This window comes from Meles meles, chromosome 17 (assembly GCF_922984935.1).
Source record: "Meles meles chromosome 17, mMelMel3.1 paternal haplotype, whole genome shotgun sequence".
Taxonomy (NCBI): domain Eukaryota; kingdom Metazoa; phylum Chordata; class Mammalia; order Carnivora; family Mustelidae; genus Meles; species Meles meles.
In genome coordinates, this window is record NC_060082.1 from 37414194 (window position 1) to 37432409 (window position 18216).

General features: G+C 45.3%; 1 protein-coding gene across 2 annotated transcripts in view; it reads right to left on the reverse strand.

The window, feature by feature from the left end:
- Nucleotides 1-16590, reverse strand: part of KCNH1 (potassium voltage-gated channel subfamily H member 1) — a 388389-nt gene extending 371799 nt beyond the window's left edge. For both annotated transcript variants that reach the window (XM_045983592.1, XM_045983593.1), the window contains exon 1: nt 16363-16590. In XM_045983592.1, coding sequence (XP_045839548.1) covers nt 16363-16441 — 79 coding nt within the window. In that variant the 5' untranslated portion in view covers nt 16442-16590. The remainder of the gene's footprint in view (nt 1-16362) is intronic.
- Nucleotides 16591-18216: the final 1626 nt, after the last annotated feature.

Here is an 18216-nt window from a genome sequence, read left to right on the forward strand (position 1 = left end):
ACTGACTGAGCCACCCAAGTGCCCCTGTACATATAGCTTTTGCACATGGAATGTGTGACTTCCAGTCAGCCAGTGGCCCAGTCTGAAGCACCAAAGTCTACCTCCAGAATCATAGTCTCTGAACTGATCAGGTCCCTCCTACCTTGTTCAGGAAAATGTGTAGGTTCCACTTGGCTGCCTGTGCCATGATTTATTCATTGGCTCTCATCTCAAAGTTCCCTGTATCTCCAGGTCTTTGATGCAAATTAGATAGATTCTACTGCTTCCCTCTGATGCCTTTTTACCCCCTGAAGGTCTTTAGCTGTAAGAACGCATCCAGTTAAATGTAAGGTTTCCCAGATTCAACCTTCCTTAGCCCACACAGCTTTCCTCCAGTTTGTACAATAAAATAAACACTCTCTTAAAATTGAAAGGCTCCCCTCCCCACAGCATGTAAAGTTTCTTCAGCTGATGGGGCATGAGTCAAGTCACACCGCAGTAAGAGAGCATCATTCCAAACCTACCATTTGCCCCTAAAGCATAACACAGAGATATTCTAAAAAGAAATTATTAGAAATTTGCTTTTCATCCTCATTAGCACCAAAAAAAAAAAAAAAAAAGGAGAGACTAACTAAGCAATGACTTAGCAAGTGACTCAGTTTGGGCCATCACACAGATAAAAGCTATATCCAGCAAGCAGTTCACAATAATGTATTATTGTTCCCTGCACACACTGGTTATTTAGAGGCCTACAATATAAATTTCACAATATGCTTCTAAGAACTAGAGATATTTTTCTTAGAAGGGAACACACCTTTGGAACACTTTCACTGTTACAGATCACTAAGGATATCAGTGTGCTTACAAAAAGTAGTTTGAATAAAATTATCTTTTCCTAGGGGGCCTGCAGGACTCAGTCAGTTAAGCGGCTGCCTTTGGCTCAAGTCATGATCCCAAGGTCCTGGGATCAAGCCCCACATTGAGCTCCTGGCTCACCATGGAGCCTGCTTCTCTCTCTCCCTCAACCTGCCGCTCTCTAGCTCTCTGTCAAAAAAATAAATAAAAATATTTTTTAAAAATTATCTTTTCCTTTCTTTCAAAATACTAGAAAAACAATTAAAAGAAATCATTGAGATGAATGATGAGAACAAGATGTACATAAGCACTAGACAAAGAAAACAATAGTTCAACTTGCCTGAACCTAAATAAAATCCATATCAGAAATTAATTTTTAGAAACACAAAAAAGATTGAGATATGGTAATATTTGGAAGAATGGAGAGGATGGGATGAGAGAAATAAGAGCTAGGTCAGTATGACACACCTAAATAAAACACCTAAAATCTTAATACCAGCAGAAGTCATGTTCTGACTCTATTGTGTTTTTTAACAATAAAAATTCCATGAAAATGACTCTTCTAAATTATAAAGAGCCCAATATTGGCACATTACAAATCAAACTCCCAAGAGATTCAATAATCACTTGTTTTGCCTCTAATTTTCATATCCACATAAATACACTTTGAAGATTTTTTAAAAATTTATTTATTTGACAGACAGAGATCACAAGTAGGCAGAGAGGCAGGCAGAGAGAGGGAAGCAGGCTCCCCGCCAAGCAGAGAGCCCAATGCAGGGCTCGATCCCAGGACCCTGAGACCATGACCTGAGCTGAAGGCAGAGGCTTTAACCCACTGAGCCACCCAGGCGCCCCCATAAATACACTTTGATTAAGTCAGTAAGTTACAATGGAAAGAGAGGCTTCAGTTTCAAGAGCAAACTCAAAACTTAGAGGTAGTTACCTCTAAGTACATGGTTTCAGAAACATGACCTCCACCTTCACTCAGCATCAAATTAAAGGATTTTAAAACAATAAAAACAGATGAATCAGTTTTACAAGCAGGATGGAAGGGAACAAAACCCCATGAAATTGTGTTAAAAGTGTAGATTTTTTTATGATTCAATGATAGTTTACATAATAAATAAGCGGTCAGTGATATGTTGAATTACTGGGAAGAAATATTTATTGGTATCCTCAGTTGCTAACAAATGGTGAAATAGATTAATCAAGTAGGTGTTTTATTCTCATTTTTATAGTCAAGATAATTTTTAATGCATATCTATACATAGAATAGGCATTTTTAACAAAACTCATTGACCATCATTGAAGAACATGTAAAAATTTGATTCCCAGAACTTAAAAAAAAAGTGACTCAAAATAAGCAATATAGAATATTAACTGGTGTTGGAAAATTATTTTTTAATTGGTGTTACATTTGCCTCCTGTGTTATTTTAAAACTTTCTTGGTGGGACACCTGGCTAGCTCAGATAGTTAAGCGTCTGCCTTCAGCTCAGGTCAGGATCCCAGGGTACTGGGATCCAGTCCCACATGCAGCTCTTTGCTCAGCAGGGAGCCTGTTTCTCCCCCTGCTGGCTGCTCCCCCTGCTTGTGCTCTCTCTCTCTCCCTGACAAATGAATAAATAAAATCTTTAGAACTTTCTTGGTAAACGGCTCAGTGAAGCTAAAGTATAATACCAAGGTGAATGGAAGGAATCTCAGAGCAACTCAGTTTAATATGACAAATACTGGAGTAATCTACTTTGTCCCGGACACAGAAGGAGACAGGGGACATAGCTGTGTGTCTGAAAGCTCTGCTGACCTCCCCTGCCCAGCTGTACCTACCACAGTCTACACACCACATAACCCCCTACCCTCCCCATCGCCCACCCAGGTCCCAGTCACAGCACACGAGCCCAGGAGGGGACAATTGCCCAACCAACCCATAGGCAGGGCTGGGCCAATTAGATTCTCTCAGAACAAAAACCAAGACAGTAAGGCCAAGAGGTCTGTAGAGTTGACCCCATATGTGCTAGTCAGTAAATGGAGAAAGGAGGTCTTGGGAGAGAAGCAAGGTACTCAGATGGATACACAGAAGAGCATCTACTGAGGCAGGTGAGGAGAGGACTGGACCGAAAAAGGCAGACAGACAAAGACAGAGATGGAGAGATCGAGGCAGAAACTCCAGTCAAAGAAAGACAGGAATGAGATGGAGTGAGATGACAGACAGTGATGAAGACAGGTGGCAGAGATCAAGACAGACACTCGGGGATATAGACAAAATGCAGAGAGCAACAGAGACAGAAAACAGAGACAATCTGTGGCAAGCAGCAGTAGGATGAGATGAGCAGAAGGACAGAAGGAGAGAGGAGAGAAAGAGGGAATGGAAGGACAGGGAGTATTGGTAGGGGGTGGGGGAGATGGAAGACAGCCAACAGGGAGTACAAGAGTGTGAGCCAGAGCTGGAGAATGGACACCCAAGAGCAAGACACCTACAGCAAGACCTAGGCAGCAAGTGAGCAGAGAACATAAGCCCACTGGAAGAGCATGCAGGAGAGACTGAGGAGACAGACAGAGACCAAGAGCCAGAGGGAGATAGAGAAAAAGAAGAAAACCAGAAAATTCAAAGACAAGGCATAACTAGAGACAACAGGAAAGCAGGGATTGGGAAGTTGGGGAGAGAGATAGCTAATTCATACGCTGGGACCCACAAAATGGTGGCCGCACCAGTGGCCCAGTCCATGTCACAAATGTAAACTTAAGTTAGCCCACACTCACACCTCACTGTCAAGGACACCTCACAACACCAATCCCAATCGTCCAACTCAGCTGTAGTTAGCCTACCTTACTTAGAAAACAAGACCTTCCAATCTCGTGAGGAAACCCCCTGACCTCCTAAGCCATCATGCTGCCCTGTTTCCACATTGCCTCTTCTATAAAAACTGCTCTTGCCCTCAAATCCCTCCAGAAGAGCCTCTTCCACTTGTGAGGCACGGCACTCCCCCAGTCCATGCATTGCTTTTCTCTTGAATAAAGAACATCAAAGTCATCACTACATTGTTTTAGTTCTGTCGTTGTCAAGAACAACAGAGAGGGGTGCCTGGGTGGCTCAGTTGGTTAAGCAACTGCTCAGGTCATGATTCCAGGGTCCTGGAATCGAGCCCCACATCAGGCTCCCTGCTCAGTGGGGAGCCTGCTTCTCCCTCTCCCTCTGCTGCTCTGTCTCTTGCTCTCTCTGTCCAAAAAAAAAAAGAACAACAGAGAAAAATGGCACACTCTGAAAGTCCGGCCAGAGCACAATCCCCGGCCGTGCTCGCTAGATGAGAAAAACGTCAGGTGTCATTTCATCTGACAGAGGGAGAATGACTAGAGTTGAGGGAATCCTTGGTCTTCAGAAGGTATCAGTTACCACTTCAAAATGGCTGACAGATCACGCTGTGTATCTCCTCACTCTGGAATGACAACTTGAAAAATGAAAGGAATATACACAACAACAAAGAGAAGGCATGAACTCCGTTTCCGGGAGATGAAAAGTAGATGGGGAGTAAACGTGCACCACAGGAAACCACAATTTCAAAATTCCAGAGGGATGTGGCCACAGAGGGGGCTAACAGGGCCCCGCAGGTCCCTAGAGAGATTTCACACCCTGAAACACTAGGTGCCACACCAGGCAGGAAGGGCATGTGAGAAAAACTGGAACAGTAACTGAAAGGCTATTTCAGTGAGTGAAAGAGTTCACTCATCCTCCAACATGCACCCTCTTCCATCCACTCACCCAAGCAGCCAACCCTGTGGCTCTCAAGTAAAAAACCGCCTGGGGTGGGTCTCAAAGCAGTGGTTCTCTGCCTGCAACAGCCTTCAGAGCTGCATGGAAGGCTCAGGAAAACACAGCCGCTGGGCCCCTTGCCCAGAGATTCTGATGCACCCCGGATGAGGGCCTGAGATCTGTGTTCTTAACGAGTCCCAGAGATTCTATTAGAAATTAACTGAGGGCCATTGACTTAATGTCTTTAAACCTCAGCATCTGCAAGGGTAGAGTGGCAATAACAGAAGCACCCGCAGGACAAGAGTCACCCTGAAGGTCAGAGTAGGCAAAGCATGCAAACCTCAGGCGCGCGGCCAGGCACACATGTGAGAAAGGCCATCTGTCCAAGGTCACAAATGTAACCAATAACTCCAATCTAATAGTGCTTCTAATTAGCGGTTCCTGCTTTCCGACGTCTCTAGTAAACTCTCAGTTTACCTATGGTCTTCTGTGACTTCTGAGATCATGACAGTGAGAAAGACGGAGAAGGAAAGTGAAAGCAGCTCTCCAGCCTCCGGATGACCAACTTGCCGATCGGAAAAGCAAGGACGTGCTGTCTTCAGCAGGCAGAACACAGGTGTTTTTCGTGAAGTTGAAAGAAGTACCTGAACACACACACACACTTGATCAAGTTCAACCCCTTGAATTACAGCTGGTCTGGACAGAAGGTTGAGAAAGTACTTGATCCAGAGAACAAGTGACTGATTCTGTCCATCAGTCCTGGCGGGGAAATGGCACACTCAATTAGTTAGCTAGAGGAGTGCTTAATGACGCAACTATTTACAAAGGTGAGATGTGGCAGCAGCAAATGATATATACTATTTGCCGATTTCTGAGGGAAATGTTCCCAGCAGGGCAGGTTTGCAGCTACCCAGTTGATGTCCCAGAACCTGGAATAGGGAAGGGACGTGCATAATCAGATCTTAGGAGGGGGTACCAGCCAGCTGCTGCTTGCCCCCCAGAACACTTCTGAGGAAACTTCAGGGACAGGGAGCACCCCCAGGGTTAGTAAGATATTCAACCCTCCCCAGACCCAAAGAGAGTGAGCTGGATATGTAACCGTTAATCAAGGCAAAACAGCTAGACTACAATGGAGGGAGGGAGGGAGGGAGGTAAGGAGGGGTGAAACTGGAAGAATAAATAGCACAGAGTAAATAAATTCTCCCTCCCATCTCATGGTGGCACACCCCACAAGCTGAAGCCAGCCAGAAGCCAGAAAGCAGGGGAGCCTATGGACATAATCCATACAAGTCAGCCTCACAGCCACAGAGCAGGTTGGAGAAGAAGAGTGAAAGGCTCCAGGCAGACAAAGAGAAAATGGGCAGAACACTGACCCAAGAAGAGTCTCAGAGCACAACTGTCGTGATAGAACTCTAGTCAATTTGATACCAATAATGCTGAGAAGAAACAAAAGAAAACTGAAACTGAAAAATATATTTAGAGGGGCACCTGGCTGGCTCAGTTGGTTAAGCATCTGCCTTCAGCTTAGGTCACAATTCCATGGTCCTGGGATCGAGTCCCACATCGGGCTCCTTGCTCAGCAGCGAGCCTGCTTCTCCCTCTCCCTGCCACTCTCTGGATAATGCTCTCTCTCTCTCTGACAAATAAATAAAATCTTTTTTAAAAAAATCTATTTAGATAAAATAAATACAATCTTATCATTCAAATTAACTCCATCTTCTTTGCCACGGTTGTGTAATGTACAATAAAAACCAAACTCAAGCAGGAGCTAAACATCTTCCAGATGCTGACCCCAGCCCCTGAATGTCAGGGCAGGGTGCTTATGCTGTTTGTTGCTTTCAGAGAAGAAGGAAGGAAGGAGAGGCCATTCTTTTACATAAGCACCTGATATCACAAGACCTTTAAAAAGATGTGAGAGGGGCGCCTGGGTGGCTCAGTGGGTTAAAGCCTCTGCCTTCGGCTCAGGTCATGATCCCAGGGTCCTGGGATGGAGCCCCGCATCGGGCTCTCTGCTCAGCAGGGAGCCTGCTTCCTCCTCTCTCTCTGCCTGCCTCTCTGCCTACTTGAGATCTCTGTCTGTCAAATAAATAAATAAAGTCTTAAAAATAAATAAAAATAAATTAAAAAAAGATGTGAGAAATGATGTTTTGGGGGCACTCTCAGTTATAATTACATTAATAATTATAGAATTGAGTCAGGGGCCTTTCAGTGACTCAGTCAGTTAAGCATCTGCCTTCGGCTCAGGTCATGATCCCAGGGTCCTGGGATCGAGCCCCGCCATCAGGCTCCCAGCTCAGCAAGTAGTCTCTTTCTCCCTTTCCTTCTGCCACTACCTGCTCTCATGCTCTCTCTTGCTCTCTCTCTCTCTTTCAAATAAATAAATAAAATCTAAAATAAGAAGAAGAATTGACTCGGTTAGTTTGCACACTCAGCTTTATGCAACATAGGACTAACCAAAAGACTGTCATTTGAAATTACAAAATGAGCAATCTTAGCATGAGTAAGCAAACATCCTGATCACTGGCACAACTCTCTGATACCCAGCCAGAAGAGTTTTTGGTAGTTGATCATTAGGAGCTGTTAGAGCAGAGACCATGAGAACTGAGGAGATGCTCAAGTTGGTCAGACCACAGTGGGTTCGCCAAGACTGCATGTGCATGGAGAACCACCAGAGCACCAAACAAATCCCAGCATCTAGCTCGTGCTGTGTGAAAATTTAAAAAGAGACACCTTACTAAAATGCGAGTGGAGAGGCCAGAAAGGGGAGCTCTCCCGCAGTACCATTCAACATCAAGAACTGTCCATTATAGGGGCACCTGGGTGGCTCAGTGGGTTAAAGCCTCTGCCTTTGGCTCAGGTCATGATCTCAGGGTCCGGGGATCAAGCCCCGCATGGGGCTCTCTGCTCTGCAGGGAGCCTGCTTCCTCCTCTCTCTCTGCCTGCCTCTCTGCCTACTTGTGATCTCTGTCTGTCAAATACATAAATAAAATCTTGAAAAAAAAAAAAAAAAGAACTGTCCATTATAGATTTGAGAAGATGGGCTTCATATATACAGTGGAATATTACTCAGCCATCAGGAAAGATGAATACCCACCATTTGCATCAACATGGATGGAACTGGAGGGGATTATGCTGAGTGATATAAGTCAAGCAGAGAAAGACAATTGTCATATGGCTTCACTCATATGTGGAACATAAGGAATAGCATGGAGGGCATTAGAGGAAGGAAGGGAAAACTAAAACAGGGGAGATCAGAGGAGGAGATGAGCCATGAGAGACTATGGACTCCAGGAAACAATCTGAGGGTTTCAGAGGGGAGGAGGTAGGGGGATGCAGGCATGTGTTCTAATGACCACTGGGGGTTTTATGCATATAATGGGTCATGGAACATTGCATCAAAAACTAATGATGTAAAAAAAAACAAAACAAAACTAATGATGTACTGTATGGTGACTAACATAAAAACAAAAAACAATTGTCCATTACAGACAGAAGAATCCTCAACAGGAAAGAATCATCATCAGCTACAGGCCCAACAGGGAACAAAATACACTGTGTCTCCTGTAAGAACTGACCACCTCAGCAACTCAGCCAATGAGAAACCATCATCACCCTGAATTTCTGCCTTTCTCCCATGAACGTTTGTTTGAAACAACCCCTTCCAACTTCCTCCTTAAACATAAAAGAACGTTCCTCTCCTCTGTTGGACTCTCCTGTCATTTCTGCCATAGCCTGCTTGTCCCAAATTGCAATTCTCTGCTATTCCTGAATCAACCCACTTCTGCTGGTAAAATAACTGTTTTATTTTTAAAGCCAACAGCTGAAAACTCACAATGGGTGAACAAACCAAGAGAGCATGCCAAAGAAGTCAGAGCAATGAGATATCCCGGAGGAATAAGATTTTTTTAGGAGAACTTCGGTGGGAGAACCCACCGAACAAAGATTCACACATTCTGCAATCTTCTTTAAACTGACTTCAGCGATCTAGTCATCCCACATTCCAACTCACAGAAAAAGAAATGGCTGTAAAAATCTAAGAATAATTTGGGGGTAAGGCATTTATAAGGGGAAAAAGTGTAATGTGTGTTCAGCTGACGTAACATTTCTTAAATCTTTCCAGGTTTATAGGGCGTTTGGTCTTTATCATAAACCCCTCAACGAACCCCAATATCACAAAAGTTCTCCTCATTTTGGGACGCTCAGCCTTTGGCTCAGTATGAGACACAAAGGAGGTCCACCATCTTTGTGAAGCTAAACCCATGAGCAAGCCTTTACTTTTCATTTTACTTTGTCTTTGATTTTTCATTCCTCCTTCATCTCTGCCCTTCTTTCCATCAGTCATTTTCCATCTTTCACTAAAATAAACCTAACTCATTCACTTCCTATTTCCTTCTCACTTCCAGCTCTGATTCTCCCACAATCTCCATCCCTGGGGTTTAGTGCTTCTCAGTTTAAGAAAATGGGGTTCCTAAATACACACATCCACACGCACGTCTGCACGCACGCACCCCTGCAATGCACCCTTTGCACACAATTCTAACTGTGCTCGTCTTTCAGGCCATTTATCAGCGTGTGTGAGGGAGTTCAGACTGTGAGAACATTTCAACACACACTAGATGCTGATGCCTCCCCAAGGACAAGAGCAAGTTTCGTTTTCATTTCATTTTGTTCATGTGCTCACTATTAACATAACTCTAAATCACCCTGTTTTGTTTTGTTTTCTAAAGATTTTATTTATTTATTTGACAGACAGAGAGCACAGGTAGGCAGAGGCAGGCAGAGAGAGAGGAGGAGAGGAGGAAGCAGACTCCCTGCTGAGCAGAGAGCCCGATGCGGGGCTCGATCCCAGGACCCTAGGATCATGACCTGAGCCGAAGGCAGAGGCTTTAACCCACTGAGCCACCCAGGCGCCCCTAAATGACCCTGTTTTATGAGTTACTAGACTCTGGCCAATGTCCCTACCAAAGAGAAAAAGACAAAAATGCCAAGTTTTGGCAAGGAGGTGGAGTGATGCGAGCTCTCCCTTTGCCGAGGGTGGGCCGGTAAGTTGATATAGACCCTTCAAACAACTGGCTGGCAGCTTCTACCACAGTAAACCATACATATCCAGTATCTACACAAGAGAAACCTCTGCCCATGTGTCCGGAAAGACCTGTCCAAGAATGTCTGCAGCAGTACAAATAGCATGAGACTCGAAACAACTCACAAGTTACTGGAGGAAGTCATGGAGATGACCTGCCAGATGGACCCAGGCAATCAGAGGCACCTCACCCTTTCCCCTGCCCTGGGAATGTACGGTCTGCTCACAGCTCCCACGGGGGGGAGCCATTCCAAGCATGTAGCCCTGAGACAGTAAGGGGTAAATACCATGTGGGCTGTATAAATGGATGACCCCAGTTAATGCCTGTATATAAACTTTTCAGATTCTGGCAGTGGGTGCGGAGATCAACTTGTCTTTCAGTGGCCCAAGACAAGCTTCTGAAGTAAGTTCCCTTGTTGACTAAACCTGCCAGCTACCCATCTGAAGTGTTCTGCCTCTTTCTTCGGTATATCCTCGCCCTCCGTGTCCAGGGGCCAGTTTGTGAACCAATGTATGTCCATCAAGAGCAGAAGAGGTAAATAAAATGTGTAGTATAGTCATACCATCAAGTATGACATCACAGGGAAAATGAACCAACGGCACCTGTAACAAATCTCCAGCTGACCAGAGAACACACACTCTGTGGCCCCATGCATATAAACCTCAGCAACGGATAAGAAATTAACCTATGGGTATATGGGAAAAGCAAGAAAGTGATCAGCATAAAATCAAAAGATGGCTCCCTTTGGGGAGTAAGGGAGCTGGGATTAGGAAGGGTTCCGGGGGCTTTTGGAGAGCTGGCAGGATTCTATTTCTTGGCATAGATGGCAACAGCATAGTATTTACTTTATACAAATGTTTTGAGCTGTATAGAATTATTTTATGTGCTTTTCTGTTGTGGTATTATACAATCAAAGAGGTTAAAAAAAAAGGGAGAAGAATCAAGGTAGGACAACTATTACCAAATAACTACCACCAAAACAACAACAACAACAAAACTGGTTTTCGGGTGGAAGAAAGTAGTGAACTAGGTCAGTTTTGTTCTATGAGGCATACCTCAAACAGAGCAGAGCTGTAAAAGGGCAGATTTGGGTGAGACCAAAGAATAACAACAAGAAAAGAAAAAGGAGGAGGAAGAAGAGGGGGGAGGGAGGAGAAAAGAGAAAAGAAGGGGAGGGGAGGGAAGGCAAAGCAAGACAAGAGATACCTGTTCACAATTATAGTTACTTAAAAACAGAACAATCCTTGTAAGAAAGTGAGTGTCCCATCCCTGCAGCTATTCAAGCATGGGCTGGATAAACTGAGAGGGAAGTTCTGGAGACATTTGAACACTGGAAAACAAATAGTAAACAATGTCCCTTCAGACCTAAGATTCTATGATTCTATTTCTCTTTCTCACCAGTTACAGGTGTGGCCACTTAAAGAAACAAAACAAAACCCAAAACAATAACAACATAGTCCAAATATCCTATACATACAAAGCAGACACTCACTTTACGAAAAAGTGGTTCCTTCAAAAAAAATAACAAGTAATTTTTAAGTGTTTGCGTACAAGCCATTAACTAACCAAAAATAAAGGACTGAGGTGGGGATTGGGGGAGGAGAGCTGAGGAACTTCACCATAATGCTGGAGAAACCACTGTCAAATGAGGCCCCGATCATAAATGAAGAGCTGGTGTCAGAACAAAGGCAAAGATCCAAGTCGTCCACAATGCTCCTCAAATGCTTTTCTTCTTTTACAATCGATTATCAAAATAGAGGGATTTCATAAAAACCATGAAGTATGGAAATGTTATTGCCTCCCGTTAACTCAGAAGCCTTTATCCTCTCCATCTCCAAGCTGATATCAATCATCAGAATTAACTCTTTGACGCTTTCAGAGTAAGACAGCAGAGCCTTGGCTGAAGGTTATCTTAGAACACATTACATGAAAAAAACCAGGCTCCACTGAGCTGGTAATAATCCAGATTACCACCTAGTCCCCTTTCAGAGCAACAATGGATTTTAACCAGTTTTCTGTTTTATAAATATTACCGTGGCTCAACACATCCAGGAGACACATTACCCGCGGCTTTCATCCTGTTTGTGTACTAATTATATCAACAACCTGAACCAACTTAACACTATACAAAAACACAGCTGATTTAGCAATCTGTAAATTATACATGTACAGAAATCTGTACCAGAATGTGCTACGTTTCACTCCTGCTAATGTGCATGGATTCTTACTGGCACCTACAATTGTTTGATACAGGTTTCCGAACATTAAAACATATGTTCCTCCTAGGATGGGACCATTTAGGGTAATATTTTTGTAGTTTTCTGGCACTAAAGTCTGCCAGTCTTCCTAAGAGAGTAAGTGCCTGGATTTAAGCAACCATCAAAAAATATTCTGGAAAAACACTTTCCAATCATGAATATAAAGAGAAACAGGCTGGTTAGAAAGTCAAAAGGAGGATTTGAAATGATCACCAACATGACCATAAGCAAAATCTGGGGCATAGTCACGTACTCCTACTAACCACTTGCAACTATCCAAACCACAGATAATTACTAAATCTCTCCTCCAAATGGTCTTCAGAAAAAGTTAAACTAGATTTTAGTCCCATCAAGGATAATTAAACACCTTTAAAAAAAATTTTTTTTAAACACAATGTCAGGCCTAAATAAGAGCTCCAGTCAGAAACACTGTGGAAAGGTTCAAGATGCTTGGACTAAAATTCATTAGCATGTAGAATTCTAAGGGGTAAGGAGGGTTTCTGGATTCCCAGTATATCCCCAGTGTTCAAGAAATGGGCTCAATAAGCCCTTTTCGCATGAACAAACCTGTCACAGCTGCTGACTAGTCCCTGATGGGCCTCTAACTGCATTTTCTAACTCTGCCTTTACTAACTAGAGGTAAATTACTTAACTTAAGGATTCTTTTTTTTTTAAGATTTTTATTTGTTTATTTGAGAAAAAGAGAGTAAGAGAGCACAAGCAAGGGAAGCAGGAGAGGGAGAAGCAGGCTCCGCACTGAGCAGGGAGCTGATGGAGGACCCGATCTCAGGACCCTGGGATCATGACCTGAGCGGAAAGCAGACTCCTAACTGATGGAGCCACCCAGGTGTCCCAAGATTCTCAGGTCTTAAAATTCTAAAATGGAGACACTGCTCCTCTTCTGCCTGCATATGAGGATCCAAGTTATTTCATACTTTATAACAGGTGCTTGAATCAATAAGGGCCTGTTACCCTGCAGGTGACTTCAGTTAACCCATGGACAAAGGTGAAACTGCTGCCCTTCCTTAAAACAGAATTAGCTTCTCCTTTGCCCTGTTACTCTGTTTGGATGTGGCAGTGTGGCTGTTAGCCAAAATGGATGTGTTCTTGTTGTTATAACATTTTATTCAATCTCCACTGGGAAATTAAGCTTCTCTAGAGAACATAATGGTAATACAAGGAGGTCGTTGCAGTATGTACCATGAGGAACACGACGCTGGGGTCAAGGGACTTTGGGTCTCATCAGTTCTGCCCTTAAATATTTGAGGAAATGTGCTTGCTTCACTTTCTTCATCTATACAAAGATGGGGAAGGAGAGGCAGATAACACAGCAGCAAACCCTACAGGTTATAATATTCCAGACACCAGATATTCAAATGGCCCAAGACAAAGCCAGTTTTATTATCCATAAACATATAATGAGAGTAGTTTTGTTTTGTTATTTTTTAAGGATAACAGTAGTTACACATGCTAAATCTTATGGCTGGAAAAACAATGATGAATGATAGCCTCCAAAGACCTCCTGCGTCAGGCACTGTGTGCCTCCCACTTTGAATAAGTCATTTACTATTCCTAGGGCTGTTTTCTGATCTGTAAAAGGTGAACAAAAATACTGCATAAGGGGCGCCTGGGTGGCTCAGTGGGTTAAAGCCTCTGCCTTCAGCTCAGGTCATGATCCCAGAGTCCTGGGATCGAGCCCCACATCGGGCTCTCTGCTCCGCGGGGAGCCTGCTTCCTCCTCTCTCTCTGCCTGCCTCTCTGCCTAGTTGTGATTTCTCTCTGTCAAATAAATAAAATATTAAAAAAAAAATACTGCATAAGACCACTGGGAGAAAATGCTTAATAAAGGTGATCCAAAAAGTATTGCTATTTAAAGGTAAACTGCTATTTCAATACTGTAATGTCCAAAAAAAGGCTAGTGGATTTGGGGAGGAAACAATCAATATTTTTAAATAGACTTTTTTCCATCACAGTAAAATAAAATAATGCATGGAGATATCGTGATAGTTCCATGAGTCCACATATTTTTCTTCTATTTGTGTTTTGGAAATGTGGTCAAAGGGATCACTAAAAGCTTATATCCCATGTGTCAAGACCAGAATATTTTCTTCTGAAATAATAGATAATTTTAAAAGTTCATCCAACCCTCCTAGGATGTTTTGTTTGTGTTGTTGATGTCATTTGGTTGGGTGGTTAACTGAAGTCAAGCTGTTGGAATTGGTGCTGAAATTAAAATGCCAACACTAAAAATATTCCCAGCTACTTAGTCTATTGACATTCTATATATGCTTACAGAGAAGTGGTTCTAAGAAAATCAACTAGAGTATTCTGTCATCTCAGCTCCAAGATTCATTTTATGTTTGTGTGGTATTTCACCATTCTTTTTTCTTTTTAAGATTTATGTATTTATTTTAGAAAGAGAGACAGAAAGTGTAAGCAGGGAAGGGGCAGAGGGAGGGGGAATCCTTAAGCAGACTCCCCACTGAGTGGGGAGCCCACCACAGACCTTGATCCCAGGACCCTGAGATCATGACCTGAGCTAAAACCAAGAGTGAGACACACCTCGGACTGAATCACCCAGGTGCCCCTGGTTCCACCATTCTTAAGGTCCTCCTACATGCCCAATGAACCTTATGACTGTTTCATATAAGATTCTTACCTCTCTCTCCACTCAAAAAATTATATGATGCACATTAAACATAAGCTTTCCCCTATACCTTAAAGAACACAGCGTCTTCACACCACACTCCCCCGCCCTAAATCAAACTGTCATTGATATTTATGAGAAAGTTGGGTGTCACGGACACTGGGATCCCCAAATCTGCAAGACTGTGTCTCCGCAGCCCCTAACAGGTCAATAACCACAGCAGATTAACTCTCAGTGATTTCATTTTTAAAAATGCATGAACACCTCTAGCTTTTTTATGACAGAAGAGTTCATTTGACTCTTTGTGTAGTAATTATCATCCCCTCGAATCCCCAGGTTATAGCTATGACCTTGTTCTAAAAGCCACCTCACTTAGTGTGAGTGGACAAGACATTGAAGGGAAAGTTGACCAACCAGAAATTCTTCAATACTCTTATTCTTCAGAGGCACATGATAAAGGATCATTTCTAAAATATTTAAATAATCCACAATGTTATCATAGTTGACAAGTTTTTTGTTGCAAGCTAACCTTACATCACTTTTTAATTAAAGAGCATTTCTTGGAGGCGTAAGTCACTTCTCACGCTTTTCCACTGAATCCCTAACTAAATGCAAATGGAAGCCCATGATTTTAACACAAGCTCCTCCTTAAAGCTCTAAAGCTGCGATATATCCGCATTTTTAAAACCTATTTCCTCAGTCAACTCTTCGTGTCATCTGCATCTGGAAGGAGAGGAGTCCCAGAGCCCGTGAAGATAGCTCCGGACTTGGCCCCTTTCCATCCAGCCCTTTGAGGAACGGGTGTGCACCGCACCTTCCAGATGCCTCCTATCTGCTCTGCCAGCGCTTTAGCCAGGATGCTTTGCTGTGGGTCCTAAAGAAAGGTATCAGAAATGTTTCCTTTTCCATCCCTGCTGCTAGAACTCTCACAGTCTAGCGCTTCACGACATGGTCCCTCTTAATGCCACAGAGAAAGAGAGGAGCGGGGAGCACTGGTTTACTGGGTAAGGGATAGACTGACACACTTGGTGAGCTTGGGAATGGAGAGCTGAGCAAGATTTATAGGCATAAAACACCGCTGAGGTTTGGAAGAGAGGAACTCTACGGCAGGTTTGTCCCTGTGATCGTTTGGCCAGCTCTGCACCTATGCGCTCCATTTCCCATTTAAGTCCAGGAAACTCTGCCCCTCGGGAGCCTTAACTTAACCTCCAAGAGGGTGGGTGGGAGAAGAGGTGGAACCGGGTAACCTGCAGCTCGTCCCTATCTATATCCCCGCGTCCCCACACCTCGGACTTTTCTGCTGCCCGATGGAAGGTGGAAGCAGCTGCCGCCCCCATCCCTCGGGGGAGCAGACCCGAGTGGCCTTCCCCGCTGCTGGCTTTCCCTGGGGAGAGGCGGCGCCAGGGGTGCAGCCGGAGCCCGACGAGCCTCGGCGGAGGGGTGGGCAGTGCCGGTGCGGGGCGCGCTGCTGCTCCTGCCGCGTCCGGCTTCCCATCACTTTTCCCAGCACTTTGCCCATCAGCTATCACGCTCTCTGGAGAGGAGACAGAGAAGAAGCGAGAAAAGCCCCAAAGGCGTCCCCAGCAGATCTCTCCTCTTGCGACGGGGGCCCACAGACCTCGCCCCACCCTACCCACCTAGCCCAGCCTCCGGGAGGCAGCCCCGGGCGCCCGCGCCGCGGCTCCCAGCAGAGCTCCGGGTCCTACTGCATCTGCTGGCGTCCAGCGGCGGGAGGCGGCGGCAATCGAGGCACGGATAAAAAGCCTAGGTAACCGAAATCCGAATGCACCTCTTACCACTGGACCGCCGGACAATGTTCTCCAGAAACGTGTTCTGCGGGGCCACCAGTCCTCTCCTGCCCCCGGCCATGGTCATCCTCCCGGCAGTTGGGAGTCCTGGGGGCGTCCCGGCGCGGCTTCTCACGGCAGCAGGAAGCTGGGCGCCGGGCCCTCGCGCGATCCCAGCTCCAAGCTCCTCATGCGCCCCGCGGGGACCCGGGCGGCCAGGGGCGGCGGCTCCCTCCAGCGGCCACCCTCGCGCCCTCTTCGCGCCTCCCTCCCTGCGGCCCGCCTCGCAGAGCACTCGCGCGGGGCTCGCCTCGCCGCAGCCGCTTTCAGGTGGGCGGAGGGAGCCGCGGCGCCTAGGACGGGGCGCCCCCTACCGGGCGCTGCGCCCCCCACCCCCGGCCGGCCTGCGGGAGGGCTAGCGGGGGGCTCCCGCAGCGGCCGGGAAGCTGCAGGCGACGGTGGGCCGAGGATGGGTTAGCAGCGCCACCCTCTGGGCACAGCCCCGCGATGGGTTCGGGATGCGCGTTGGGCTAGTGGAGAGGAAGGCGTTTTGAGCCCTGTCCTTGGAGGATTCACTTCAAACAAGGTCACCACGAGTCCTGGGCGGGGGCATGATCCTGTAACTCTCTTCCTTCGCTCTCTTTCAGGCCTGAGCCTCTGGGAGCGCTGAGCCTCTTGGAACACCTTCCCGCCTCTCCTTAGGGCTTGTTAGCCTCACCTGTGAAAGTTTCCTGTGTTCCACCAGTAGTTAAAGAAGTTGAATTTTAAGAGGTCAGAGTGCAGAGTGACCCCCTGACCGAGTTCCGAAGAGCGGTCTTGAGTTGCTAAGATAACCAAAGGCACAAATGCAGGCTCTGGACGTTTGATAAATTTGCTGAGTGACTGACCTGATTGCCACTCTTATCCAGCATCTACTTTCACAAAAGGCCAAGAAAATATATGTATATAGGCATAAATTTTTTTTAGCCCAAGCGCAACCTGTTAATAGGAGCAAACTGACAGACATCAAAACAGTGGGCTTTGGGCGCCTGGGTGGCTCAGTCGGTTAAAGCCTCTGCCTTCAGCTGGGGTCATGATCCCAGGATCCTAGAATCGAGCCCCGCACCAGGCTTTCTGCTCAGCCGGGAGTCTGCTTCCTCCTCTCTCTGCCTGCCTCTCTGCCTACTTGTGATCTCTGTCTGTCAAATAAATAAATAAAAATATTTTTAAAAAATCTATATGAGGAAAAAGTACAAAACTCTAATGAAAGAAATCAGAGAAGATATAAATAAATGGAGAGGTGTTCATAGATAGGAAAACTGAATACTGTCAAAACTGTCAGTCTTCCCAGGGCGGCTCAGTGGGTTAAAGCCTATGCCTTCTGCTCCGGTAATGATCCCAGGATCCTGGGATCGAGCTCCTCATTGGACCTGCTTCCTCCTCTCTCTGCCTGCTTCTCTGCTTACTTATGATCACTTTCTCTGTCCAATAAATAAATAAAAATCTTTAAAAACAAAACAAAACAAAACAAAAACGGTGGGCTTGCCTCTGAGGGCAAATGCTCTGGGTGGAGAAACGGGTCCAGCAGCTTCCCCAGCCTTGGCGTGAAGGACTGTCTATACCACAAGGATGAGGTACTGGTCTCCACACCTGCCCCTGATATAATGAATCACATACATCAAAGTTTTCCGGGCAGGACCTCACATTGGCTCGCTTTCCTGTGCTCATTTAGTTGAGCCATTTCCACCTGAACATGACTCTTTACATGTCTTTTTTACTGTATGTCCCTGGTGGATGTGGCCAGAAACGATGCCCCACAAAAGGAATGAGCTGATAGTTTTCTAGTCAGTTCCAGACTAGATGAATAGTTGACACAAAAAATGT